Raw genomic sequence first — 24,756 nt, forward strand, 5'->3', positions numbered from 1 at the left:
CAACCAATCAATTCAAATATGCAGGGTAAAGTAACACCAGCTGCCTGCAATTAGTGCAGGTTCGAGTCCCACCAGGCTCAAGGTTGACTCAGCCTTCCATCCTTCCGAGGTAGGTAAAATGAGGACCCAGATTGTTGGGGTCAATTAAGCTGACTTTGTAATAATGCCGCTTGGGGTGTGTGTGAAAGCCCTAATAAGCAGGCATATACATAGAATGAAGGCTACTGCTAAGCTTGTAAGACGCCCTGAGTCTTCGGAGAAGGGCGGGATATAAATGGAATTAAAATAAATAAATAAATAAATAAATAAATAAATAAATATCTCACCTTGGCTCCACTCTTCAGTCAAACCCTGTTCTGTACATGCACGTATGTACGCACATGTGCACAGATTTTTTGCGGCTCCCAGTTTTTGCTTTTGTGAGGGAACCGGTTCCGAGTGGCTCTTTCACTGTTTCAGGTTGCTGACCCCTGGCATAGTCAATGAAGCAGAAGTAGATGTTTTTCTGGAACTCCCTAGCTTTCTCCATGATCCTGCATATGTTGGCAATTTGATCTCTAGTTCCTCTGCCTCTTCGAAATCCTGCCTGTACTTCTGGTAGTTCTCGATCCACATACTGCTGGAGTCTAGCTTGTAGGATTTTAAGCATAACTTTACTAGCATGAGAAATGAGTGCAATGGTGCGGTAGTTTGAACATTCTTTGGCACTGCCATTCTTTGGAATTGGAATGTAAACTGATCTTTTCCAATCCTGTGGCCACTGTTGAGTTTTCCAAATTTGCTGGCAAATTGAGTGTAGCACTTTTACTGCATCGTCTTTTAAGATTTTGAATAGCTCAGCTGGAATACTGTCACCTCCACTAGATTTGTTGTTGCTCAGCTTTTCTAAGGCCCACTTCACTTCACATTCTAGGATGTCTGGCTCGAGGTCAGTGACCACCTCATTGTGATTATCAAGGTTGTTAAGCTCATTCTTGTATAGTTCTTCTGTGTAATTTTGCCACCTCTTCTTAATCTCTTCTGCCTCTGTTAGGTCCCTGCCATTTTGGTCCTTTATCATGTCCATTTTTGCATTAAATGTTCCCTTCATCTCTCCAATTTTCTTGAAAAGATCTCTGGTCCTCCCTATTCTATTGTTTTCTTCTATTTCTTTGCATTGTTCATTTAAGAAGTCATTCTTATCTCTTCTAGCTATTCTCTGGAATTCTGCATTCAATTGGGCATATCTTTCTTTTTCTCCCTTGCCTTTTGCTTCCCTCCTTTCCTCAGCTATTTGCAAAGCTTCCTCAGACAGCCATTTTGCTTTCTTGCATTTCTTTTTCTTTGGGATGGTTTTGGTTGCTACCTGCTGTACAATGTTGCGAACCTCTGTCCATAGTTCTTCAGGCACTCTGTCTATCAGATCTAATTCCTTAAATCTATTTGTCACCTCTTCTGTATATTCAACAGGGATATGATTTAATTCATACCTGAGTGGCCTAGTGCTTTTCCCTACTTTCTTCAGTTTAAGCCTAAACTTTGCAATGAAATGCTCCTGGTCTGAGCCACAGTCAGCTCCTGGTCTTGTTTTTACTGACTGTATAGAGCAGACCTGTCAAACACAAGGCCCGGGGGCCGGATCTGGCCCACAAAGTGGTTTCATGTGGCCCGCGAAGCCATCCTGGAAACAGTGAGGGAACGGCTCCCACTGCCTTGGCCCTGGCCCAGAGAACCTCCTTCTGCCAGAGACCCTCAGATCTGTCCCACTCCTGCCCAGGCCCCCATAGGCACCCTTGATGCGAACGATGTAGAGCTGGCCATGCCCACCCAGTAAGCCATACGCACTCTAGCCACGCCCACCCTGGCCATACCCACCCAGCCCCCTGAGGGCAACCACAATGCTGATGCGGCCCTCAATGAAATTGAGTTTGACACTCCTGGTATAGAGCTTCTCCATCTTTGGCTGCAGAGCACATAGTCAATCTGATTTCTGTGTTAACTGTCTGGTGATGTCTTGGGTTGTTGGAAAAGAGTGTTTGCAATGACCATCGTATTCTCTTGACAAAATTCTATCAGCCTGTGCCCTGCTTCATTTTGTACTCCAAGGTTAAACTTGCCTGTTATTCTGGTTATCTTTTGGCTTCCTACTTTAGCATTCCAATCTCCCATGATGATAAGGACATCATTTTTTGGTGTTAGTTCTATAAGGTGCTGTAGGGCTTCATAGAACTGGTCAATTTCATCCTCTTCAGCACCGGTGGTTGGGGCATAGACTTGGACTACTGTGATATTGAATGGTTTGCCTTGGATTCGAACTGAGATCATTCTGTCATTTTGAGGATTGTATCCCAGTATTGCTTTTCCTACTCTTTTATTGACTATGAAGGCTACTCCATTTCTTCTGAGGGATTCTTGTCTGCAGTAGTATACCTGATGGTCATCTGAATTACTGTAAATTCACCCATTCCTGTCCATTTTAGTTCGCTGATACCTAAGATGTCGATGTTCAGTCTTGTTATCTCTTGTTTGACCACGTCCAGCTTTCCTTGATTCATGGATCTTACATTCCAGGTTTTTATGGAGAAAAAATCTTTATAGCATCGGACTTTCCTTTCACCACCAGACACATCCACAGCTGAGCGTCCTTTCGGCTTTGGCCCAGTCACTTCATTCTTTCTGGTGCTACTAGTACTAACCCTCTGCTCTTCCCCAGTAGCATATTGGATGCCTTCTGCCCTGAGGGGCTCATCTTCCAGCATCATATCGTTTTGCCTTTTGGTACTGTCCATAGGGTTTTCATGGCAAAGATACTGGAGTGGGTTGCCATTTCCTTCTTCAGTGGATCACGTTTTGTCAGAACTCTCTGCTATGACCTTTCCGTCTTGGGTGGCCCTGCACAGCATAGCTCATAGCTTCATTGAATTACGCAAGCCCCTTCACCACGACAAGGCAGTAATCCATGAAGGGGAAGTACAAATAGCAGCAATGATTTATAATTATTAATCAACTAACAGCAAAGCCTAGTAACCGGGCCCTTGACACATTCCAAGCCCCAGGTCTGGGTACACAGTCAAGTTTTTGAAGTTTGTGAGAAAACCAACAGAGTTGGGGCCATTCTAATCTCTGAGGGGAGAATATTCCACAAGACAGGGGCTACAACAGAGAAGGCCTATCTTCTAGCTCCTTCCAGTCAAAACTCTTTGGCTGACAGGATCTATAGAATGCGAAATCTGTGGATAGGAGTGGACATGTAGAAACTCTTGGAAAAAGACAGTGCTCAGATAACCTAGTTCTCTCTTCTCTGTGTTACAATCCAAGTGAGTAAGTTCTATCAAGTAGGTCAATGTATGGTCCTGTCCCATTATGTAGAAAGTGCCTGATCTCCTGATTTCCAAGAAAGTGGACATGATCCTTATGATTGTTAATCTGATCACCTGTTTATTAGATCCCTATGTTTCTGCTTGGATAGCTTAATCCCAGGAATATGTGTGATTGGATCCATACAGTGGTAAATTCATCCTTGTGTAAGAGTTGGCCCCAAATTCAGATTGGTATAGCTTTGTATTTGTAAAGGAATTCAGCGGAATTTACAAAATGGGATTATTGTTACTCCATTGCTTCTGTGGATTATTATTATTATTATTATTTAATGAGGTGAGCTTCATTGCAGAGCAGGAGATCATCATTTTGGCTTTTCAACCAAGTGAAAGAAATCAACAATTGTTAGAGTGATCAGGAGTGGAAACGTTTATGAAACATGGACAAAATGAATCATAATTAGCAATAAATGGAAAGTTAAATGGGGCTAAAGAAAGACCAGTAATAAACTGTACAATATCTCTGGCTTCCATCATCCCTGCTATACAAATGTATCCTAAGGAATAGACTCTCAAATGCTTACAAGAAGCATTTGCATGAAAAAGGAAAGCACTGAATTGCTGGCAGGAATAGCACCTTCAGTGATTGTGAGAAGATCTTGCTTACTGTCATTTTATTATTTATTTATATTAAGTTTATGTCCTGCCTTTTCTCTAAGAGCTGAAGGAAGTTTAGGTGAAGATCCCTGCAATGTTACCTGCAATGTTATGATATCTCTGCAATAACAACCTTATGATTAGTTTGAGAGAGAGGGATTGGTCCAAAGAAACCCTGGGGTCACAATCTTGTAGCTAGTATTAAACCATGGAGCTTAAACCCTGTAAGCTCCATGGTTTAATACTAGCTACAAGGTTGTGATTTAGGTGCTGCATATGAACTTGGGTCGAAAGACCAGCATGTTATGCATTACACAACTTGAACTCCCAGGGACCTTCTATCATTTCTCTCTTTTCCTGGGTAAGTAGGCCAATATTTTCTGTGAGGATGAAAATCAGTAGAAGCTTTGCTTGGCTAATATATATGCCATGATATCGGCTGCAGCGGATGCACCCTAGAACATGTGGCGTGTGGAACATATGCGATAGACTGTCAAGCTATATCAAGGGAATGTATACTGAATCCAAATTAATATCCGTAGGTCTTGTCTGTAATCTCCCTGAATGTATTACCATTGTTTTATCTTCAATCCTTAAAGGGACACACTGGAAAATTCAAAATACCTTCAAGAGACTCCAGTGGTTAAGACATCAGGCTAGAAACCAGGAGATTGTGAGTTCTAGTCCCACCTTAGGCATGAAAGGATAACAAAGCAAAAGGACTACAAATTAAAGTGCATAATTACAAACTATGTGCATTTGCCGATGATTTGGTATTGATTGTGCAAGACCTGCTAAAGAACATTGAACATTTTATGAGAAAGATTAAAATGTTTGGAGAAATGGCGGGTTTAAAAATAAATAAATGAAAGACGACAATACTGGCTAAGAACATAAATGGGGAAGATCAGTCACCATGTTGTCTATTGAGCACTTGTTTGTGAAAATAGAAAATCAATAAAATATTTATTAAAAAAGAGAAGAAATTGGAATTTAAACTGGTTTTAAAGTTGTGAAAAAGGTACAGTGCTTGGGGGGTGACTCTCACTCAAGAAAATTCTACGTTTTACAAAAATAATTACTGTAAAATATGGAAGGAGATAAAATTGTATTTAAACAGATGACAAAAATTAGATTTGTCATTAATGGGAAGAATTTCAATAATTAAAATGAATATACTACATAGAATGTTATTTTTATTTCAGACTGTACTGATATTGATTAGAGATTCCTCTTTTTAACAGTGGCAGAAAGATATATATAAATTTATTTGACAAAATAAAAAAACCCACCAAGAATTAAATATAAGATTCTAAAGATAGAGGAACTCTGGGTTTGCCAGATCTTAGATTATATTATAGGGATGCGGTGGCTCAGTGGGTTAGGATGCTGAGCTTGTCGATCAGAAGGTCGGCAGTTTGGCGGGTCAAATCCCAAGTGCCACGTAACAGAGTGAGCGCCTGTTACTCGTCCCAGCTTCTGCCAACCTAGCAGTTCAAAAGCACGTTAAAATGCAAGTAGAAAAATAGGGACCACTACGGTGGGAAGGTAACAGCGTTCTGTGCTCCTTTGCCATCTAGTCATGCCAGCCACATGACCACGGAGACGTCCTCGGACAAGCGCTGGCTCTTCGGCTTTGAAACGGAGATAAGCACCGGCCCCTAGAGTTGGAAACAACTAGCACACATGTGCGGGGGAACCTTTACCTTTACCTTTAGATTATTTTTATTTATTTATTTTTATTTTAATCCCATTTATATCCCGCCCTTCTCCGAAGACTCAGGGCGGCTTACAATTTAAGCACAAACCAATGTGCTTAGCAATAGCCTTCATTCTATGTATATGCCTGCTTATTAGGGCTTTCGGCCCCCCCCCAGCGGCATTATTACAAAGTCAGCTTATTGCCCCCAACAATCTGGGTCCTCATTTTACCTACCTCGGAAGGATGGAAGGCTGAGTCAACCTTGAGCCTGGTGGGATGCGAACCTGCACTAATTGCAGGCAGCGGGTGTTACTTAAGGAGGCATTAGCCCACTGCTCCACCAAGATTATATTATGATACTAATTGTCTGGTATGGTTAAAAGATTGGATAACTTTAAAAAATTAAAGGCTGTTAGACCTTGATAGTTTGATTTTAGATTTGGGTGGCATGCCTATCTGTGATATGACAAAGTAAAAGTTAAGCCTAGTTTTAAGATTCATGCTATTAGGCCAGACATGTCAAACACAAGGCCCAGGGGCTGGATCCGGCCCACGAAGTGGTTTCATGCGGCCCGCGAAGCCATCCTGGAAACAGTGAAGGAACGGCCCCCACTGCCTTGGCCCTGGCTCAGAGACCATCCTTCTGCCAGAGACCCTCAGATCTGTCCAACTCCTGCCCAGGCCCTCATAGGCACCCTTGATGCGAACGATGTAGAGCTTGCCACGCCCACCCAGTAGACCACGCCCACCCTGGCCATACCTACCCGGCCCCTTGAGGGCAACCGCAATGCTGATGCGGCCCTCAATGAAATTGAGTTTGACACCCCTGTATTAGGCAATCACTTGCACATATATGGTGGAAGTATAAAAGAAGATTAGCTGATAAAGTGCCCCTTTGGCTATCACCTCATGAAGCACTACATAGAACACAGATGATTTTGGAATGTAAATGGATGACATATCAAGACTTACTGATATTTGAAGAAGAGGGATTTAAGATAAAGACAAGAGAACAACTGATAAGAATTAGAATTAGAATTAGAATTTATTAAATTTATATGCCACCCTTCTCCCTAAGGACTCAGGGTGGCTCACAACAATAAAAAGTTAAAAAACATAAAATACAAAATTTAAAAAAGAATTAAATCATAAATGTAATAAATACATAACAATTAACCCAATAAAACATAATTTAAAACTATAGTCAGTCCAGGCTCGATTGTTGGAACAGCCATGTCTTCAGGTCATGGTGGAAGGACCGAAGGTCAGGGGCCGTCCGTAGCTCTGGAGGCAACTCATTCCAGAGGGTCGGCATGCCCACAGAGAAGGCTCTCCCCCTGGGGGTCGCCAGCCAGCATTGCTTAGCTGATGGAACCCTGAGGAGGCCGACTCTGTGGGAGCAAACCGGGTGATGGGAGGTTGACAATGGCAGCAGGTGGTCTTGCAAGTACCTGGGCCTAAGCCATGTCGGGCTTTAAAGGTAATTACCAGCACCTTCAATCGCACCCGGAGGGCAACCGGAAGCCAATGCAGCTCGCGCAGGAGTGGTGTAACATGGGAGTATCGAGAAACTCCCATAAGCACCCGCGCAGCCGCATTCTGCACCAGTTGAAGTCTCCGGGTGCACTTCAGGGCAGCCCCATGTAGAGAGCATTGCAGTAATCCAGGCGAGAAGTGACAAGGGCATGGGTGACCGTGCATAGGGCATCTCGGTCCAAACAGGGGTGCAACTGGTGCACCAGGTGAACCTGTGCGAAGGCCCCCTTGGTCACAGCAGTTAGATGATCCTCCAAGTTAAGCCATGAATCCAGGAGGACACCCAAGTTGTGGGCCCTTTCTGAGGGGGGCAATACCTCCCCCCCATCAGAAGAGATAGAACATGTTGGACAATACGAGATGCCGGTATCCACAGCCACTCAGTCTTGGAGGGATTCAGCCTGAGCCTGTTCTTTCCCATCCAGACCCGCACCACCTCCAGGCACCGGGACATCACGTCAAGGGCATCACTGGGTTGGCTCGGGGTGGAGATGAACAACTGGGTATCATCCACATATTGGTGATACCTCATCCCAAAGCCACGGATGATCTCACCCAGCGGCTTGATATAGATGTTAAACAGGAGGGGGGAGAGAACCGACCCCTGAGGCACCCCACAAGTGAGGATCCTTGGGGTATATCTCTGCCCCCCTGCCAATACAAACTGAAAGCAGCCCGAGAAGTAGGAGGAGAACCACCGTAGAACAGTGCCTCCCACTCCTTACTCCCCGAGCCATCGCAGCAGGATACCATGGTCGATGGTATCAAAAGCCGCTGAGAGGTCAAGTAGGACCAGGACAGAGGAACAACCCCTGTCCCGGGCCCGCCAGAGATCATCTACCAGTGCGACCAATGCTGTTTCCATGCTGTAACCGGGCCTGAAACCAGACTGGTGCGGGTCCAGATAGTCCGCTTCATCCAAGAATTGCGGGAGCTGATGCACCACAACGCTCTCGACAACCTTCGCTACAAAGCAAAGGTTGGAGACAGGACGATAGTTATTCAAGGAGGCCGGGTCCTCTTTTAAGGTGGAGGGGAAGACACCCTCCATCAATGAAGCATTGACAACTGCCTGGAGCCAGCCCCCTGTCACCTCCCCGGTGGCCGAAACCAGCCAGATGGGTCCAATAGACAAGTTGTAGCACTCAGTCTATGCATATTCCTGTCCACATCATCCAAGGAAACAGGGTCAAACTCACCCCAAATGGTATAACCAAGACCTGTCCTCTCTACTCCGCCAGATTCCACCCAGTCGGAGTCCAAACCAGTCTGGATCTGAGCAATTTTGTCCTGCAGATACTGTACAAATTCCTCAGCCCTACCCTGCAAGGGGTCATCCCTCGGTCACTGATTAAGCAGTGAGCGGGTCACTCTAAACAGGGCAGCTGGGCGGTTATCTGCGGACGCCGCTTCCATTGCCACTAGGTAAGACTTAAGATACGTTCTTAGCTGTGTTCGGTCAGATACGGATCTGCTAGACCTCCAACAGCTCTCTAGGCGTCTTTTCTGCTGCATCATCTCTCGGAGACCCTCAGTGAACCAGCGGGCCACCCGGGATCTGTGCCGGGTCAGAGGCCACAAAGGTACAACTCTATCCAAGGCCCCAGCAGCCTCCCTCTCCCAGGCTTCTACTTGGGTCTTGGCAGAGTCGTGGGCAAGGGAAGCAGGAAATGTCCCAAGCTCCGTCTGGAACCTCTCAGGGTCCATCAGGTGCTTGGGGCAGAACCACCTGGTTGGTGCCACCTCCCAGCGGCGGGGGGTGGCAGACTGAAAGTCTAGCCGGAGAAGAAAATGATCAGACCATGACAGGGGTTGGATGGTTAAATCCCCCCTACCCAGATCATTAATCCACTGTCCAGAGATAAAAACCAGGTCGAGTGTGTGCCCTCCATTATGGGTCGGGTCTTGAATTCCTTGAGTCAGGTCCATGGCTGTCATGGAAGCCATGAACTCTCGAGCCAACTCTGACGCCTCACCCGCGGAAGGCAGATTGAAATCCCCCAGAACTATAAGCCTGGGGAACTCAATCTCCAACCAGGGCAAGACGTCGAGGAACTTGGGCAGGGCTGATGACACGCAGCTGGGAGACAGGTACATAATCAATAAGTGAAGGATATTCTTGTGATTGGTTTAATTATTATAGATTTTTTGAAATATTTAAATTTGATAAAAAGTTTGTTTTCACAGCAACTAAATCTGAACTGGACATTATTTTATGTTCTGGAGATGACCCCTTGACTTCTAAAGTATATAAGATGTTACTTAAGATGAACCTAGAAGATGAATATGGTAAAATGTATATGGTAAAATGGGCAAAAAATTGTGGGTATAACGTTAGATAAATGGAAGAATGTATGGACGAATGGACCAAAATTCACATTAAATTATAGTTTGAAATAAAACTTTTACAAAATCATGTATTGTTGGTACTTGACCCCAGATAGACTAGCAAAAATGTATTTCTGGATTTCTAATAAGAGCTGGAAATGTAATCAAAATCCAGGTTCATTTTATCATATGTGATGGTCTTGCAAATATGTGAAGACATACTGGATAAATATAACAATGACAATGCAAAACTTATTTAAGATACAAATATTAATGAAACCTGAAGCTTTTCTTTTAGGTATGATGGACAAGTCAACTGAAAACCAGTTTGGGGTACTATTCCTTCACATGATGATGGCTGTGAGGGTTGTACTTGCCAAACACTGGAAAGAAAAAGAGATGCCAACTGTTGAAGAATGAATTTTAAAATTGACTGAACTAGTAGAGATGGTGAACTTAATGCTTTGATTAGAGATAATTGACTAGACAGCTTTATAAGAGACTGGAAACTGTAGACTTTCTAGGCACTAAATATAATACGTAGATGGTTAATAGAGGAATATGAAGATTACTGTAATGTTTAGCTTAACCTGTTGACTGCTTTTCCTTCTTTCTTCTTATTTATAATTATAAAAGAGGAGAATTTACTGGTTTTTCTTTTTTTTCAGCACCCACCTGAAAGAATATTAAAAATATTAAATGTTAAATTTAATTGACCACTTTTTCCTCTTTTTTTGTACACTTTTTTTCCTTTTTTTGTTGTTGTTAGGGTTGAATGTATGCTTTTGTTTTGTTTCATTTTGTTTGTTTATTTTACTGTTTTATAAACAAGAAATAATAAAAACTATAGCAGTAATTGGCTAAAAAAAAGAAAGCTGATTGGATAACTTTGGGTGAGTCACTCTCTATCAGCCCAATTTCACCTCACAGGATTGTTGTTATGGGGATAATAGGAGGAGGAAAGTGGTATTGGATATGTTTACTCTGCAGGTGAACAACACAGCTGAAAATATAGAAACAGGCACATTGGGAATTAAATAACTTAATTAATCATGAATTTGGAGGAGTTTTCATCCTAAATTCTTCTGGGCATTGGCACATTTAAAGCCCAAACACTATTGCAGTTCAATTCACAAATATGATAATGCATATCAAATTGAATAATGTGCTATCATTTTCCTGTGTGTCATAAAAACAATACCAGAAATGTAGCAGAAATTTCCATCTCATGCTATAATCTGAAATAACCAGCTGCTCTCAGCAATCTCTGTCTTTTTGATACCAGCTATCTATCTTCCCTGACTGCCCTTATTTGATCTGGAGGCATACCCTGAATATGTTTGCTTTCATTTATTTATCTTCTATCTCAATCCACTTAAACCATTCTTTAATTATGGAAAGGTTCCAATTTAAATATGCTTATATCTCAATGGATGCTGCAAGGGCTAATCAATTAGCTGTGAATCATGACTTTTGCAAACTGCACCTCTGACACAATGTATTAGGCAATCTTAGGCAAAATAGTGTTCTCATATTTAGCCTTCCATTTACAGCTTATGGACAATACAATCATTATGTACTGTTTCATTACTTGCTAAATATTCATTATGTGCTTGAAATCTTAAAAGTGGCTTTCTGTTAGCTCAGGTAAAACATCACTAAAAACAATGAGATACAGTAAATATCTAACTTTCCTTTTCCATGCATATTTGGATATAAGCCAACTACAATTATTCACATTAACTGAACTTAAAAACACAAATGTTTTGTTTAAATTGTGATTTGGAAAAAGCCATTAGCTGGCACTGTTGTCAGATTTTGACTTGCTCTGGGATAACCTAAGAGTTGCTTTACATGGGAGAAGAATTGGCTATTTCCTCTGCATATACCTTGGCAATAGCAGCATCTTCACTCATCTGTCCTAGAGCGATAACTCTAAATGGTTCCTCATGCACACAGCTATTTGTACCTCAGAGTTGAAATGAGGGGTGCTTGGTGCTTTCTGAGCTTAGTTATTTCTTACAGACGTTTCATTGACCAAACTAGGTAACATCATCAGTGCTCATCATCAGCGAACAGTTCATATTAGTTGCAGTGAAGCAACTGCTATAGATAATAGGTTGGGAGGAAAGCCTACTAAGCTTTAATTAAAGTACAATTTCTCAAATGTAGATGTCCTGCCATTTGTTCAATACCAGAACAAAAGTTTTAACTTCTGCTTTGGCTGGTGAAAAGTATGGAGCAGGGCTGTGGAGAATGAGAACAGGAAACAGTGAACTTCAAAGGGTAACGAGTTGTTATAATAGGTACAGATCACATCACATCTTTCTTCACTGAATTGTTAAATATTTCTGGAGTTAACCAAAGCATATATATTCAAATCATGTGCTTTTGATTAGTTTTTATATTATGCTAATAAAACCTATTGCATTTTCTTCAGATGCTTTTTTTGATAGGTAAACATCAAGAATAACAAACAGGTCTTCTACACAAACCCATTTATGTGTCTTGTATACCTTAAACACATACAACCTTACTTTGGGATAAGAAAATAGCACATGAAAAGTTCTCCAAAGGCAGATATAAGTTTCAAAATGAGCACAGGAAAGAATATGGTTTTCTTCACTCCCAAGAAGAAATTAAATTAAGAAAGTATAAAGTTGGGCCCACAGCCTCTTTGCCCACCATCACTACCAAAATATATTCTCTCAACTTGGGTCAGAAGACCTGATTTCTAATCATGGTTTTTGGTGACACTATATCTCCTCAGTGGTGGGGCTCAGCCAGTTCACACCAATTCGGCAGAACCGGTAGCTAAGTTTTTGTGGCCCAGGCCCAGAATGGACTTCCAGAAATGGCATCCACACAGAGAACTGGTTGTCCACATATTTGAATTCCACCACTGAAGCTCCTACAGATCAAACACAGTTCCACCTTGGTTTTAATCGGCATTTTTCTAAAAAAAAATTGTATTTCTACCAATATGACATTAACATTTTTGTATCTTTTGGAGAAATTTAACTTGCTGAAAGCCTTCTGGAATGCAAATGAATCCTCCATCTTAGTTTGTTACATTATTTATCTGAAAATGATATCATAGTATATACCATATCTACCTCTCTTCAATCAGGGCCAATTTCCTAGTCATTTCATTAGTTAGGTTTGGCTGCCAATGAAAGGATTGGTCCAATATGCTTATAGACAGATTCAGCCATTTTTATAGAAAAACACAAAACTTACCTAATGTGCACTTCATATTTCTGTCCATCATCCACCCTGATATCAGTACTGATCTTTTTAATTTCATTTCCACTATCACATGTGAATTGGTACTGAACAAAAAGAAAACAAAAGATTGATTTATCACATTTGGAGATGTCAGAAATTTCTGATCAGCACTGAGCTAAATTGGGACAAGTCAGAATATTAGGCTTTATATGAACAAAAGTGTTCCATGAGTCCTGAAACGGAATAAAATCTGCCTAACAACAAGGGCAGGGTAAATCCCAACTCACAAGGAAGACTGAATTATACTAATTATCCTTACAGTCTGGCTTTACAACAATAGTCAGAAAGTGAACATGTCCAAAAAGCATTTCAAACAGAAATCCATGAATAGTTTCCCTTTACTTCAAAGCTTGCTATACATGCATAAGTCAATTTAATTTACAGAGGATTTATCCATTTGCTATTATGCTTGGACATTTTCAAGAGGTTTAAAGCTGATTTATCTACTACACCTAGAACAATCCAAGTTGGTGGTGCCCTCGGTGCTATATTCTAGGTCTATTAATGAAAGATACTAATTTTATATCAAATGGATACCAAATTGGTTCAGAGAATGATCAGCCCTTTTCAATATGAATTGGAACATTTGGGAAACCTGATTTTTTCACATATTTGCTTCTATTGTATGAACAGCATTGGTTCTAGATTGTTTTTGGAAGAGGAAGGCTTTGTGTTGTTTGTCCTTTTTAAATAATATTTTAAAAAATATTTTTATTAACCTCTTATTTAATTTTGGATTTTTAAAAAATATTATTCAGCATGTGACATGTCATACATGGACTAGCAATATATATTAACATTTCAAATAGATTAGCAGAACCCAATAAAATATAAGTGTTAAAAAGAGGTATACTCCTTGATGTTTTGTGGTTAATTTTTAAATCTAGATGCTCCCATTTTTTTCTGCAAAAGGAATTTATTTTTCAAAGAGATTTTGTAGATAATTTGTATGTAAATACAATCATAAAAATGTATGTAAATAATGGGCAAAATCTGAGAGGAGTAAATACAGCGATTAAATAGTTGAATGGAAAACATTTTGAGGCTTTGCTTTTGTTTTCTACTCCATTTACACCAATTAGTAAGTTGATATGAAACTTTTTTTTGTAATATATTTTACTGATTTTTTTAAAACATAAATCACTTAATTGGTGAACAGTGTCTTGTCTCAGTTTACATTTGTAAAACAATCACTAACAATTGATTTCTATAATCCATAATCCACATAATGGTGTTAGTTGATTTCTTCTTTTTCCCCAAAATGTCCTCTTTTGCAGACATTGAGTTAATACAATTCTTATTGTTTTGATAGATAACAATTAAATATATATTTTTTCACAATATTCCTAATAAATAATAGTAACATCAATATAATATTTCTTTTCTATCCAATTATTCTGGTTGCCTTATCATATATCCTGTTACAGTGCTTATTTAAATTTGTTTCTTCCACAAAATTCAAAGTATTCTTACTAGTTAAGATTTTCTCAAAAATTAATTACATTTTAAAATTTAAGTCTATTTTTCCCATATGAATCATATCAGCACTTTTACATTTCTTAAGGAATAAATAAAACAGTAAAAAAGGAGAGCAAGAGTAAAGAAACATAAAAAATAATATACTACTTAAAACATATATCCCTCCTAAGCTAATATATATTTGTTTCCAAGATTTCTTATTCTTTTTAACCAACACTGCTCCAACACTGGAAGTTGTTATGGTATAGGGTTTCCTGCCTGAGCAGGGGGTTGGACTAGATGACCTCCAAGGTCCCTTCCAACTTCTTCTTCTTCTTCTTCTTCTTCTTCTTCTTCTTCTTCTTCTTCTTCTTCTTCTTCTTCTTCTTCTTCTTCTTCTTCTTCTTCTTATTATTATTATTATTATTATTATTATTATTATTATTATTATTATTATTATTATTATTATTATTATTATTATCCATAATTAAAAGTATGTTTAATCTTTAAATATTTCATTTAATACATCTAGTCATCTAGTTCTTTAACTCTTATTCAAAACACATTTTATCCATTATAATTTTCTTAAATTCAATCACATGTAAATATTTAAAACATTTCCTTTATCTAGCCATTTCAACCTTTTTATATTACTCATATCAAGAAATAGAATAAAAAAGGAGGGGAAAGCATACTATATTATTTAAGGGATTCATCCCTGTTAGAATGACATATATATTCCAAATCTTTTCTATTTCTTTAACCATATTCAAACAAATGTTTCTTTTTTAAGTATTCTCTCTGGTAGGTCCCATCATCTATTTTCTTGATTCCGGTTTTGCATAGTAGTGACCAGTCACGGGCTTGTGGATTCTCCTCACCCCTGTGGCTAATTTTACTCTGCCAGGGAGGGGACCCTAAATGGGTCTAAGTCACCCCAGAGAGGCAGTGAACAAAGAAGGGTGCCCCAGTGATTCTGGAATGTTGGCGGTCATTCCATTCGACTTGGGGAAAGCCTTCTAACCTAATAAGAGAAAGGCTGGCCGTACCTCATCGACCAGCCCAAGCTACTTGCAACCGAAGTCCAAAAGTACTAACCAGTACAACTGTGAACAGTGTGCTTGAAACTGGGTGAGGAATTTGATGTCTTTTCTATTCTATATTTAATTTCCTGGAGAACGATCTGCATGAAGCAAACTACCTCCGAAAGGGAAGGAGGGGGATTTTTGCCCCCACCCTTAAACTAACGGTAGTGGCAAATTAATCTTTTTATGGAGGATCAAAAAATATGGAAGTGAAATAAATATAAAACCTGAAATACAAAAGTTAAATCTGGATAATTCTAATATTGTTGAATGATTAAGACTCTCATTCAAAAGACAATTGTCCATTTTGGAAATTGAAAAACAAATAGATGAAGATTATGGCAGCTATGACTTTCATATAAAACTTGGCAAAACCTGGGAAAAGCTAATCTGTGTTTGTGATCTTCAAAGCTTTAACAACAAAGAACAGCTGTGACAAAAAAAAAGACAATAATCTGGGCTGTAGACAAAGACAGAATTATAAATTTCAGGGGAAAAAACGATCTTTTTTGAACTATTTGGGTTTCAAATATTTATTTAATTGGGACTCTAAAGCTATTTGCAGAGAAAAGAAAAGAAGAGAAAAATTCAAATTCTTGGCCATCATGGATCAGAGACATGTAGAAACAACGTATCAAGAATACATAAATATTCCACAGGGGGAGATATATAGTATACTGCAACAAAATTCAAACAACAATGATTTTAAACCACAAAACATTTTTTTAACCCCAAGTATAAATATTTCCTGTGACTGAGGCTTATATTTGCAATAATGCGAAAATGTCAGCCTCAAAAATGCTGTTATCCTTATCCTTATTCCTATTCTTACTTATTATTTGATTTAATTATTAAATGTATATGACACCTATCTCACTGTTATAGAGACTCTGGACAGCTTACAAAATGAATATAATTATTACATTGATTCTTTGAGTTTTTCTAAAATCAGTCAATTAACATTCAAACTCCTGCCAAACAAGTTCCTTGCTATATGCTATTATATAGGTGAAACTCGAAAAATTAGAATATCATGCAAAAGTTCATTTATTTCAGTAATGCAACTTAAAAGTGGAAACTAATATATGAGACAGACTCATTACATGCAAAGCAAGATAGTTCAAGCCATGATTTGTCATAATTGTGATGATTATGGCTTACAGCTCATGAAAACCCCAAATCCACAATCTCAGTAAATTAGAATATTACATGCAATCAATAAAACAAGGAGTGTACATAGAACAATATCGGACCTCTGAAAATTATAAGCATGCATATGTACTCAGTACATGGTTTGGGCCCCTTTTGCAGCAATTACTGCCTCAATGCGGCGTGGCATGGAAGCTATCAGCCTGTGGCACTGCTGAGGTGTTATGGAAGACCAGAATGCTTCAATAGCGGCCTTCAGCTCTTCTGCATTGTTCAGTCTCATGTCTCTCATCTTTCTCTTGGCAATGCCCCATGAGGTTCAGGTCAGGCGAGTTTGCTGGCCAATCAAGCACAGTAATCCCATGGTCATTGAACCAGTTTTTGGTGCTTTTGGCAGTGTGGGCAGGTGCCATGTCCTGCTGGAAAATGAAGTCAGCATCCCCATAAAGCTCGTCTGCGGAAGGAAGCATGAAGTGCTCCAAATTCTCCTGGTAGACGGCTGTGTTGACCCTGGACTTAATGAAGCACAGCGGACCAACACCAGCAGATGACATGGCTCCCCAAATCAACACAGACTGTGGAAACTTCACACTGGACTTCAAGCATCTTGCAGTGTGTGCCTCTCCATTCTTCCTCCAGACTCTGGGTCCTTGGTTTCCAAATGAGATGCAAAAGTTGCTCTCATCAGAAAAGAGGACTTTGGACCACTGAGCAACAGACCAGGTCTGTTTTTCTTTAGCCCAGGTAAGATGCTTCTGACGTTGTTTGTTGTTCAGGAGCGGCTTGACAAGAGGAATACGACATTTGAAGCTGCGGTCATCCCTGCTGCTTGTGCATCTTTTTCTTCCACACTTTTCCCTTCCACATAACTTTCTATTGATGTGCTTTGATACAGCACTTTGGAAACATCCAACTTCTTTTGCAATTACCTTTTGAGGCTTTCCCTCCTTATGGAGGGTGTCAATGATGGTTTTCTGCACAACTGTCAGGTCAGCAGTCTTCCCCATGATTGTGATTCCTACTGAACCAGACTGAGAGACCATTTAAAGGCTCAGGAACCCTTTGCAGGTGTTATGGCTTAATTAGCTGATTAGAGTGGGACACTTTGAGCCTAGAATATTGCACCTTTTCACAATATTCTAATTTTCTGAGATTGTGGATTTGGGGTTTTCATGAGCTGTAAGCCATAATCATCACAATTATGACAAATCACGGCTTGAACTATCTTGCTTTGCATGTAATGAGTCTATCTCATATATTAGTTTCCCCTTTTAAGTTGCATTACTGAAATAAATGAACTTTTGCACAATATTTTAATTTTTCGAGTTTCACCTGTATTTCTTGACTGATGTGCCCAACATATTAAGCAATAAATGGAAAGGTCCTTTGAAACTAAGGTGTTTCTCAGATATTCTCATCAGTTCTTTGTAAAACTATAGTTCTCAGAGTTTGTTGGGAAAACTCAGTCATTGTTATAGAAAATAGCTACAATGCATCTACAATCAGTGTCATGTTTTTCATTAAGAATAAAGGATGAATAATGAATATATTACCTTTCCATTTTCCTTTGTACAGCAAATTTATAGAACAGCCTAAGGATTAATGCTATCAAGTTAGCATCAAGGTTTATGTGGAGAATAACTAGGCATTTTAATATCTTTGTGATGTACCTAATATTTTTGCTCCATGGTTTAATGCACCGTATTTATTAAATTTCATTTTCGGCAGAGGCCATGAATACCAACCCATTCATATTACACTTTTGCTAGATAGGTATCTACTCTATCTCCCTTTCAAATAATTCCCATGAAGAGAATTCCCTAAAAGGATATTTTTGTTGTTAAAAGGAACATCTGGTTATTTCTGGACAGTTAATTTTATGCCTTCCAATCTGCAAACATAGACTTCTAAAACTCTTTATAAAGAAGAACCTTATAGAATTTAGAAACAAATAATTTGAAATGTTACCTCTAAGATACCATGCTTGATAGAAAGCTGAATAACAAAGTTGCCCATTGTTGTCGGCTTCCGTTCAATATAGAGAAGGAGGCCGTGGAAGCCAGAGGTCTGGAATTGTAAACTGATGGTATTGTACCGATGCAAAGTAATCCCTCTAAATTCCATATAAGAATTCCCCTGGTACTGAATATAACGAAAATCTATAAGAAAAAAAAATATATGTGAAAGAATGCATACAAATTGATTACATATCAAAGGCTTATTGTTTGGATATAGAGGAGTGATGACATTCATCCACCAATGTAGCAGGGCTTCTTAACCATTGTTCAGATAAAGAAAAAGAGGAAAGCATCCAAGTGCAACAAAGTCTATTTATTGAGCACAACATGATTTGAATATAAATCCAACTTCAGAACAGTCTTGTAAACAAAATGCCTGTTGTTTGTGAGTGTATTTCTTTGGTATGCATTTATTTCTGAACTATATAGGGCATAGATTAGTCTCTATTGCAAAAAGAATCTGAGAGAGTGAGGCAAAGAATTCAGAACAATGATTAATTAATTCATTTCCTGATATGTGAACATAATTCAGCTGAGTTTAATTTGGATGGAGCATGTCCCTGCTTCTTCTAACCAAATAATGGACCCAAAGTTTTAATTCTTTTATGTTATGAGCTGCATGCCCTGGGAAGTCCCTCCTACTATTGTAAAGTGGGAGGGACTAAAGCAAAACTGTGGTTAAAAGTGAGGAAAGCCATTTAATCTTGCTCTTGATTAGCCCTTCTCTTTTTGATTTGTCTTCTTCTTCCTCCTTCCTCCTCTCCCTTTTGACCTCTTGCCTATCTCAACCTGCCAAGGAATGGAGAAGATGTCCTTGGGCAAGCTTTTGAAATTAGGATGATGATGATGACATAAAATCTAGCAAGGACCATCACAGGCTGTCAACTTAACCCTCAAGTCTGTTTGTAATAGATGGCAAGGTATCTGAAGTCTTCTAAAAGTTATTTGAAAGTTAACACAAATAGTTTGTAATTTTTTAAAAAAGGAAAGCAAGATGTCTTACTATATGGTATTATGGTATAGGTCAGGGGTAGGCAACCTTGGCTCTTATATGACTCATGGACTTCAACTCCCAGAATTCCTGAGCCAGCCAATTCTGGGAGTTGAAGTCCACGAGTCATAAAAGAGCCAAGGTTGCCTACCCCTGGTATAGGTTCTCCTGCTTGAGCAGGGGGCTGGACTAGAAGCCTACAAGGTCCTTTCCAGCTCTATTCTGTTCTGTTCTGTTCTGTTCTGTTCTGTTCTAACTTTTCTGGGCTTCAGTATAACACATTAAGCATTTTTTTAATGTTTGTGTGAATAAATGTAAAAAAAAAATCCCCCTTGGCTTGAATTTAGCTATTTCCTCAGTAGGCAATGTTGACATTTGGCTGTCTTTTGAAAGTCACAAGGCTTATTTTTAACCATACCAGGTAGATTTAAACAAAAATTCTGGGGTTAATAAAGAAATACAAATAGGATTCTGTACCCTGTTGATGGGGTGGTAGGGCAGAATTGGTTTTTTCTCCTACCCTCCATTGGTAGAAATAAACTATATCAAACCAGAGTGTCTCCTACATGCTGGAAGCCTCTATTGGATAAGTGAAAAGTTGCCTTAGGCAGATGGAAATCCTGAAGGAGGTTGTCCCATGGGCAGAGTGATGTGACATGAACTTGAATCACCATAAACTTAGAATGATCAAAAATAGAAGTTTGAACTTTTCATCTGAAAAACACCTTCTTAGGAGCAGTAAATTGTTCCATGAGTTAATCATGTCTAGTGATTTCATTTCATACACCCTTTGCCAATTCACGTATGGATTCATTTGTTTGCTTTTAATCTAAATGCAAAGGAGATTTATTGCAAAACTATCTAAAAATGCACGAGTTTGTTGTCTGCTAGAATTCTTCACTAGGTTTGATATCAGAAAATGAAAATAATAAAGGCCAGATTTGTGCTTGCTGTATATTGAAATAAATGATGGAGAAAGTCTTTTTTTTAAAAGCTGTTGCTGTCTCTTCTAACAATATTCCAATTAAGAACTATAGCTCAACATATTATTGCAATATATCTGACTTGGCACTCAATTATTCCGTGTGTTTTTCAGAGTCTAAATGATCACCTGAGCTTCTGTTAGAGGGATTTTGGAAATTCTTACATAAAATAATTGGCTCATAAATGAAGCAATATATTTCTTTTTTTTAATTGAAAAGTTTTAAAATACATTTTTAAAACATATAATCCATCTACCCCTCCCCCCTCCCCATTCCTCCCATCCCAACACACACACCCCCGACTTCCCAGAGCTGAATACAGGGTATTACATCATACAATCTTACTCTAAAATATTCTAATTACTATAATTACTCTTTAAACCCTATCGCACTTTAACTCTCCTTAGCCATAGAAAAGAAAAATAATATAGCCTCTAATTACAATAACTAATAACTATTCAAATGCTAAATGATACTTTGTAGTCCCATATTTGTTCTGAATAAAATCAATCCATCTTCTCCATTCCACTATATATCTCTGTTGTGAGTGATCTTTCACATATGCAGAGATTTTAGCCATTTCTGCCAAGTTCGAAACTTTCAAAGTCCATTCTTCAATTGTAGGCAGGTCCTCCTTCTTCCAGTATTGCGCTACCAAAAGTCTTGCAGCTGTTATTAAATTCAGCATCAATTTAGTTTATATAGCAGTACAATCAGTGATAATACCCAACAAAAACAATTGTGATAAAAATCTTATCTTTTTCTTAAAAATCTTCTGCATGTTCCACCAAATTTTAATCCAAAAAGCTTTAACTTTTTTAAAAGTCCACCATACATGATAATATGTTGCATCATCACAACCACATCTCCAACATTTTGGCTGACAATTTGGATACATACATGCTAATTTTTTGGGATCTAAATGCCATCTATAAAACATTTTGTAAAAATTTTCCCTTAAATTTTGTGCCTGTGTGAATTTAACATTCCTAACCCATATTTTCTCCCAAGTGTCCATTATTATTGGTTCTTGAATGTTCTGGGCCCATTTTATCATACAATCCTTAACCAGTTCCGCTTCTGAGTCAATTTCTATCAATGCATTATATATCCTTCTTATATGCGCTTGACTTTGATCTCTAATTTGCTTTACCAAATTCCCATCTAATATTGAAATACCAATATCAGCAATATATTTCTTATTTCATAAATAATGCTTTTTTAAAAACAAAACCTTAAATAATATATACATGACATATCTATGTTGTCTGAGATGGCATATTACTGAGAATATTACCTAACAAACATATAGCATTAAATATGATCTTATTGTTTCATGTATCCAGGAATTGCAAGATGGGTAGATGAGTTTTGTACTTTTATATATTTGAAGGAAGGAATTGTCTGAGGACCACAGAACTATGTCATGATGAGTGTCTATCACCTCTGTAATTCTTTCTTCTAAAAGTTTAAAAGTCCTCTGTAGCAACTAATCCATCTCTACATTCCTTGCATGAGCTGTTCAGCTTAGGAATTCTTGTATCTTTTTCACGGCAATTTCAGCTGGCAGCTTGCAGCATGGAAAATAAATCTCCTTGGAAGAAAGCAGTTGCTAAAGAGAGATTCATGGAAAATACTGTGCATGGTAGCCCACTAGCTCATATAATATTGATTTATGTCAAGAAAAGAGTACATGCAGATAATCTTAGAAGACTTTTCACAGGGATTACTAGTTTCTATAATATTTCTAACATCACTTGTGATCACTAGTATGATATTCATAAACACCTCTTATTTCATCCATGATTATGTTTGCCCTAAATTGCAAGTGGAGGTAAGAATAAGGTTGTCTATGCTTTTGATTTATGTATAGAATCCTTCCAAGAATTTTAATATAAGCTTAGGATAACCTATATGTGCAACAAATAGCACAATCAGCCTCTGCAAAGAAATTGAAGAAACAAGAGTCCCTCTAAGTTAGCTGATCACACAGACTGACCACAAACAACAGTGTGACAAAGTAACAACAATGACGCTTTAGACTATCTGCAAGAAATACCATTTGCCTGCAAGCAGTATAGACAAAGTAATAGAACATGAAGAAGCTAATGTGCTCAAGGACTTTAGATTTCAAACAGACAGACATCTACCACAAAACACTCCAGATTTAACATTTGTCAATTTAAAAAGTAAAAAAAAAACCCATATCTGGATAGCAGACCTTTAATATCTGGAGACAGCAGAATAGAAGAGAAAGAACTGGATAAAATCACAAAATTCAAAGACCTGAAAATAGAAGCAGAATGACTGTGGCAAAAGAAAGCAAAAATAATACCAATAATAATAGGCACCTTAACTGCAATCCCAAAACATCTGAGCATTACTTGAACACCACTGGCATTGATAATTTCACCATCTGCCAATTGCAAAAGGCAACTTTACTTGGAACAGCTTATATCCTGTGACGATACCTTTAATCATCAAAAAATAACATCTGCCTGTCCCAGGTCCTTGGGAAGTAAAGTATTGGTTAAAATATTAGGCTTCTACATGCATCTGACATGCAAATAAAACTGCTTTACAAAGCAAGTTCAACTTTTCTAAATAGGTATAATTTTCCTCAAATTCAATGGGGCTAAATGAAACCTCTGGATTTTATTTGTTTTGGCCTTTTTCTGAACTAAAAGAGAGAGAGAGAGAGAAGAATGGAGGAAGGGATGCTGTCAAATGCCTAACAAGGTAGAACTATATCCTGCTTACATGGGCCTCTGGCTATTTTAAAAGAACACAACATATCATGGAATAGCATTGCAAAAGGGTACTTTTTGACATCATGTTGGAATGGTGTCCTGAATGAATGGGCACCTCCAACCTCCCAGCCTAACCTGTAAACTTCATAGTTTATATAAACCCATAGAGGCTTTCTGTTAACTGACTAATGAACTTTGTTATGTGCATGTAGTTATAAAAAAATTCTGATTAGGAAGTCAGTTAAGTGACTACTAGTCAGCATACCAATTAATAGAATCCATAGATGGCTTGAAGTCATTCTCAAAAGAATTGTCATGAGTTCTTGAGTGAGCTATTAAGTTGAGTGCCAAATAGTTCAACCTTGAGCCTTCCACGCTTTAACATTTCTATTAATAAAATTGTTGAAGAGATGTAGGAAGGCTTATCAATCTGCAAATGACATATCTTGGATGGGATAGCTAATACCTCATAAGGCAACATTTATAGAGACCTTGGTATTAAATATACTCATAGATAAGTTATCCTCAGATAAACTTACCCTTGAATTTTTAACCAAAAATATATCACCCCTGAATAAGTCAACCCTCAAAATGTTCATATATTTCAATTTTCACAGTTGTCTTATTTGTGGGTAATGCTTGGATTATCCATTTTTCATGTTATTTTGATAAAAATTCAAGGGTCAGCTCATCTGCAGATGGGGCTAAATGCAGTATGGAATACACAGATACATTTAAAAATAACCCCATCCATGGCTAAGGCAAGCCCTATTGTTTGGATACATTTTGGCATCTAAAATTCTTGGCATCTGCAAGTATACTGTATATGATAATTTTACAAAAGAAGGCTGATTTTATTTATTTTGCCACCACCTAAGTACTGTTTGATCATTTGTACAGTACATTGTAGTATACCTTCTAATTCTTCTTAGACATTTTAAAATAATTATTTTGTTTCTTTTTTATCATCATTAATTGGGATTATCTTGTTTTATTTGTTGGTCTATAACAAAAAAATGGTTAAATGGGGCTGAAAGTAACAGAATGACATTTCACAGAGATGAATTCTTCATTTAAGAAACAAAATCAAAGTATATAAAACAGGGGCACAATTTTCTGTTCTGCTTTAAAAGGAGCATTTTCTACCTTCTGTTGGTTCAAGAATTGCTGGCTGGTTTCCCTGCTGCACTTAATTTTCTTGTAGGCCAAATCCTGCACCTGGATTAGCTATTTGGCAGGGACTGGAATGCCCCTGATCACATTTTCTTTGCTTTTTCTGAAGAACACCAGCTGCAGATTCTGTTCCAGCAGGTTTTCCTTATTAACAAACACATTGCCTACAACACTTGCCTTAACATGCAGTGTATCCCCAGTTTGAAATCAAACAGAATTCTTAAAAACATTGTTGTTTTTTTCAATTATTGGTGTTTTGTTCCTGAACACCCTACATTTCTGTTTGATTTTTTTTAATATTGTATTTATTACAGCCTTCTTACTACTTTAATAATCCTATCA

The 24,756-nt window shown here is 38.3% G+C and overlaps 1 protein-coding gene across 1 annotated transcript in view; it reads right to left on the reverse strand.

The window, feature by feature from the left end:
* Positions 1-24,756, reverse strand: part of EYS (eyes shut homolog) — a gene marked incomplete at both ends in the record, with an annotated part of 674,316 nt that overhangs the window by 268,234 nt on the left and 381,326 nt on the right. The window contains 2 exons of the mRNA XM_081346243.1: positions 12,760-12,851; positions 18,468-18,658. Coding sequence (XP_081202369.1) covers positions 12,760-12,851; positions 18,468-18,658 — 283 coding nt within the window. The remainder of the gene's footprint in view (positions 1-12,759; positions 12,852-18,467; positions 18,659-24,756) is intronic.

This window comes from Vipera berus, assembly GCF_964194415.1.
Source record: "Vipera berus genome assembly, chromosome: 1".
NCBI classification, from domain to species: domain Eukaryota; kingdom Metazoa; phylum Chordata; class Lepidosauria; order Squamata; family Viperidae; genus Vipera; species Vipera berus.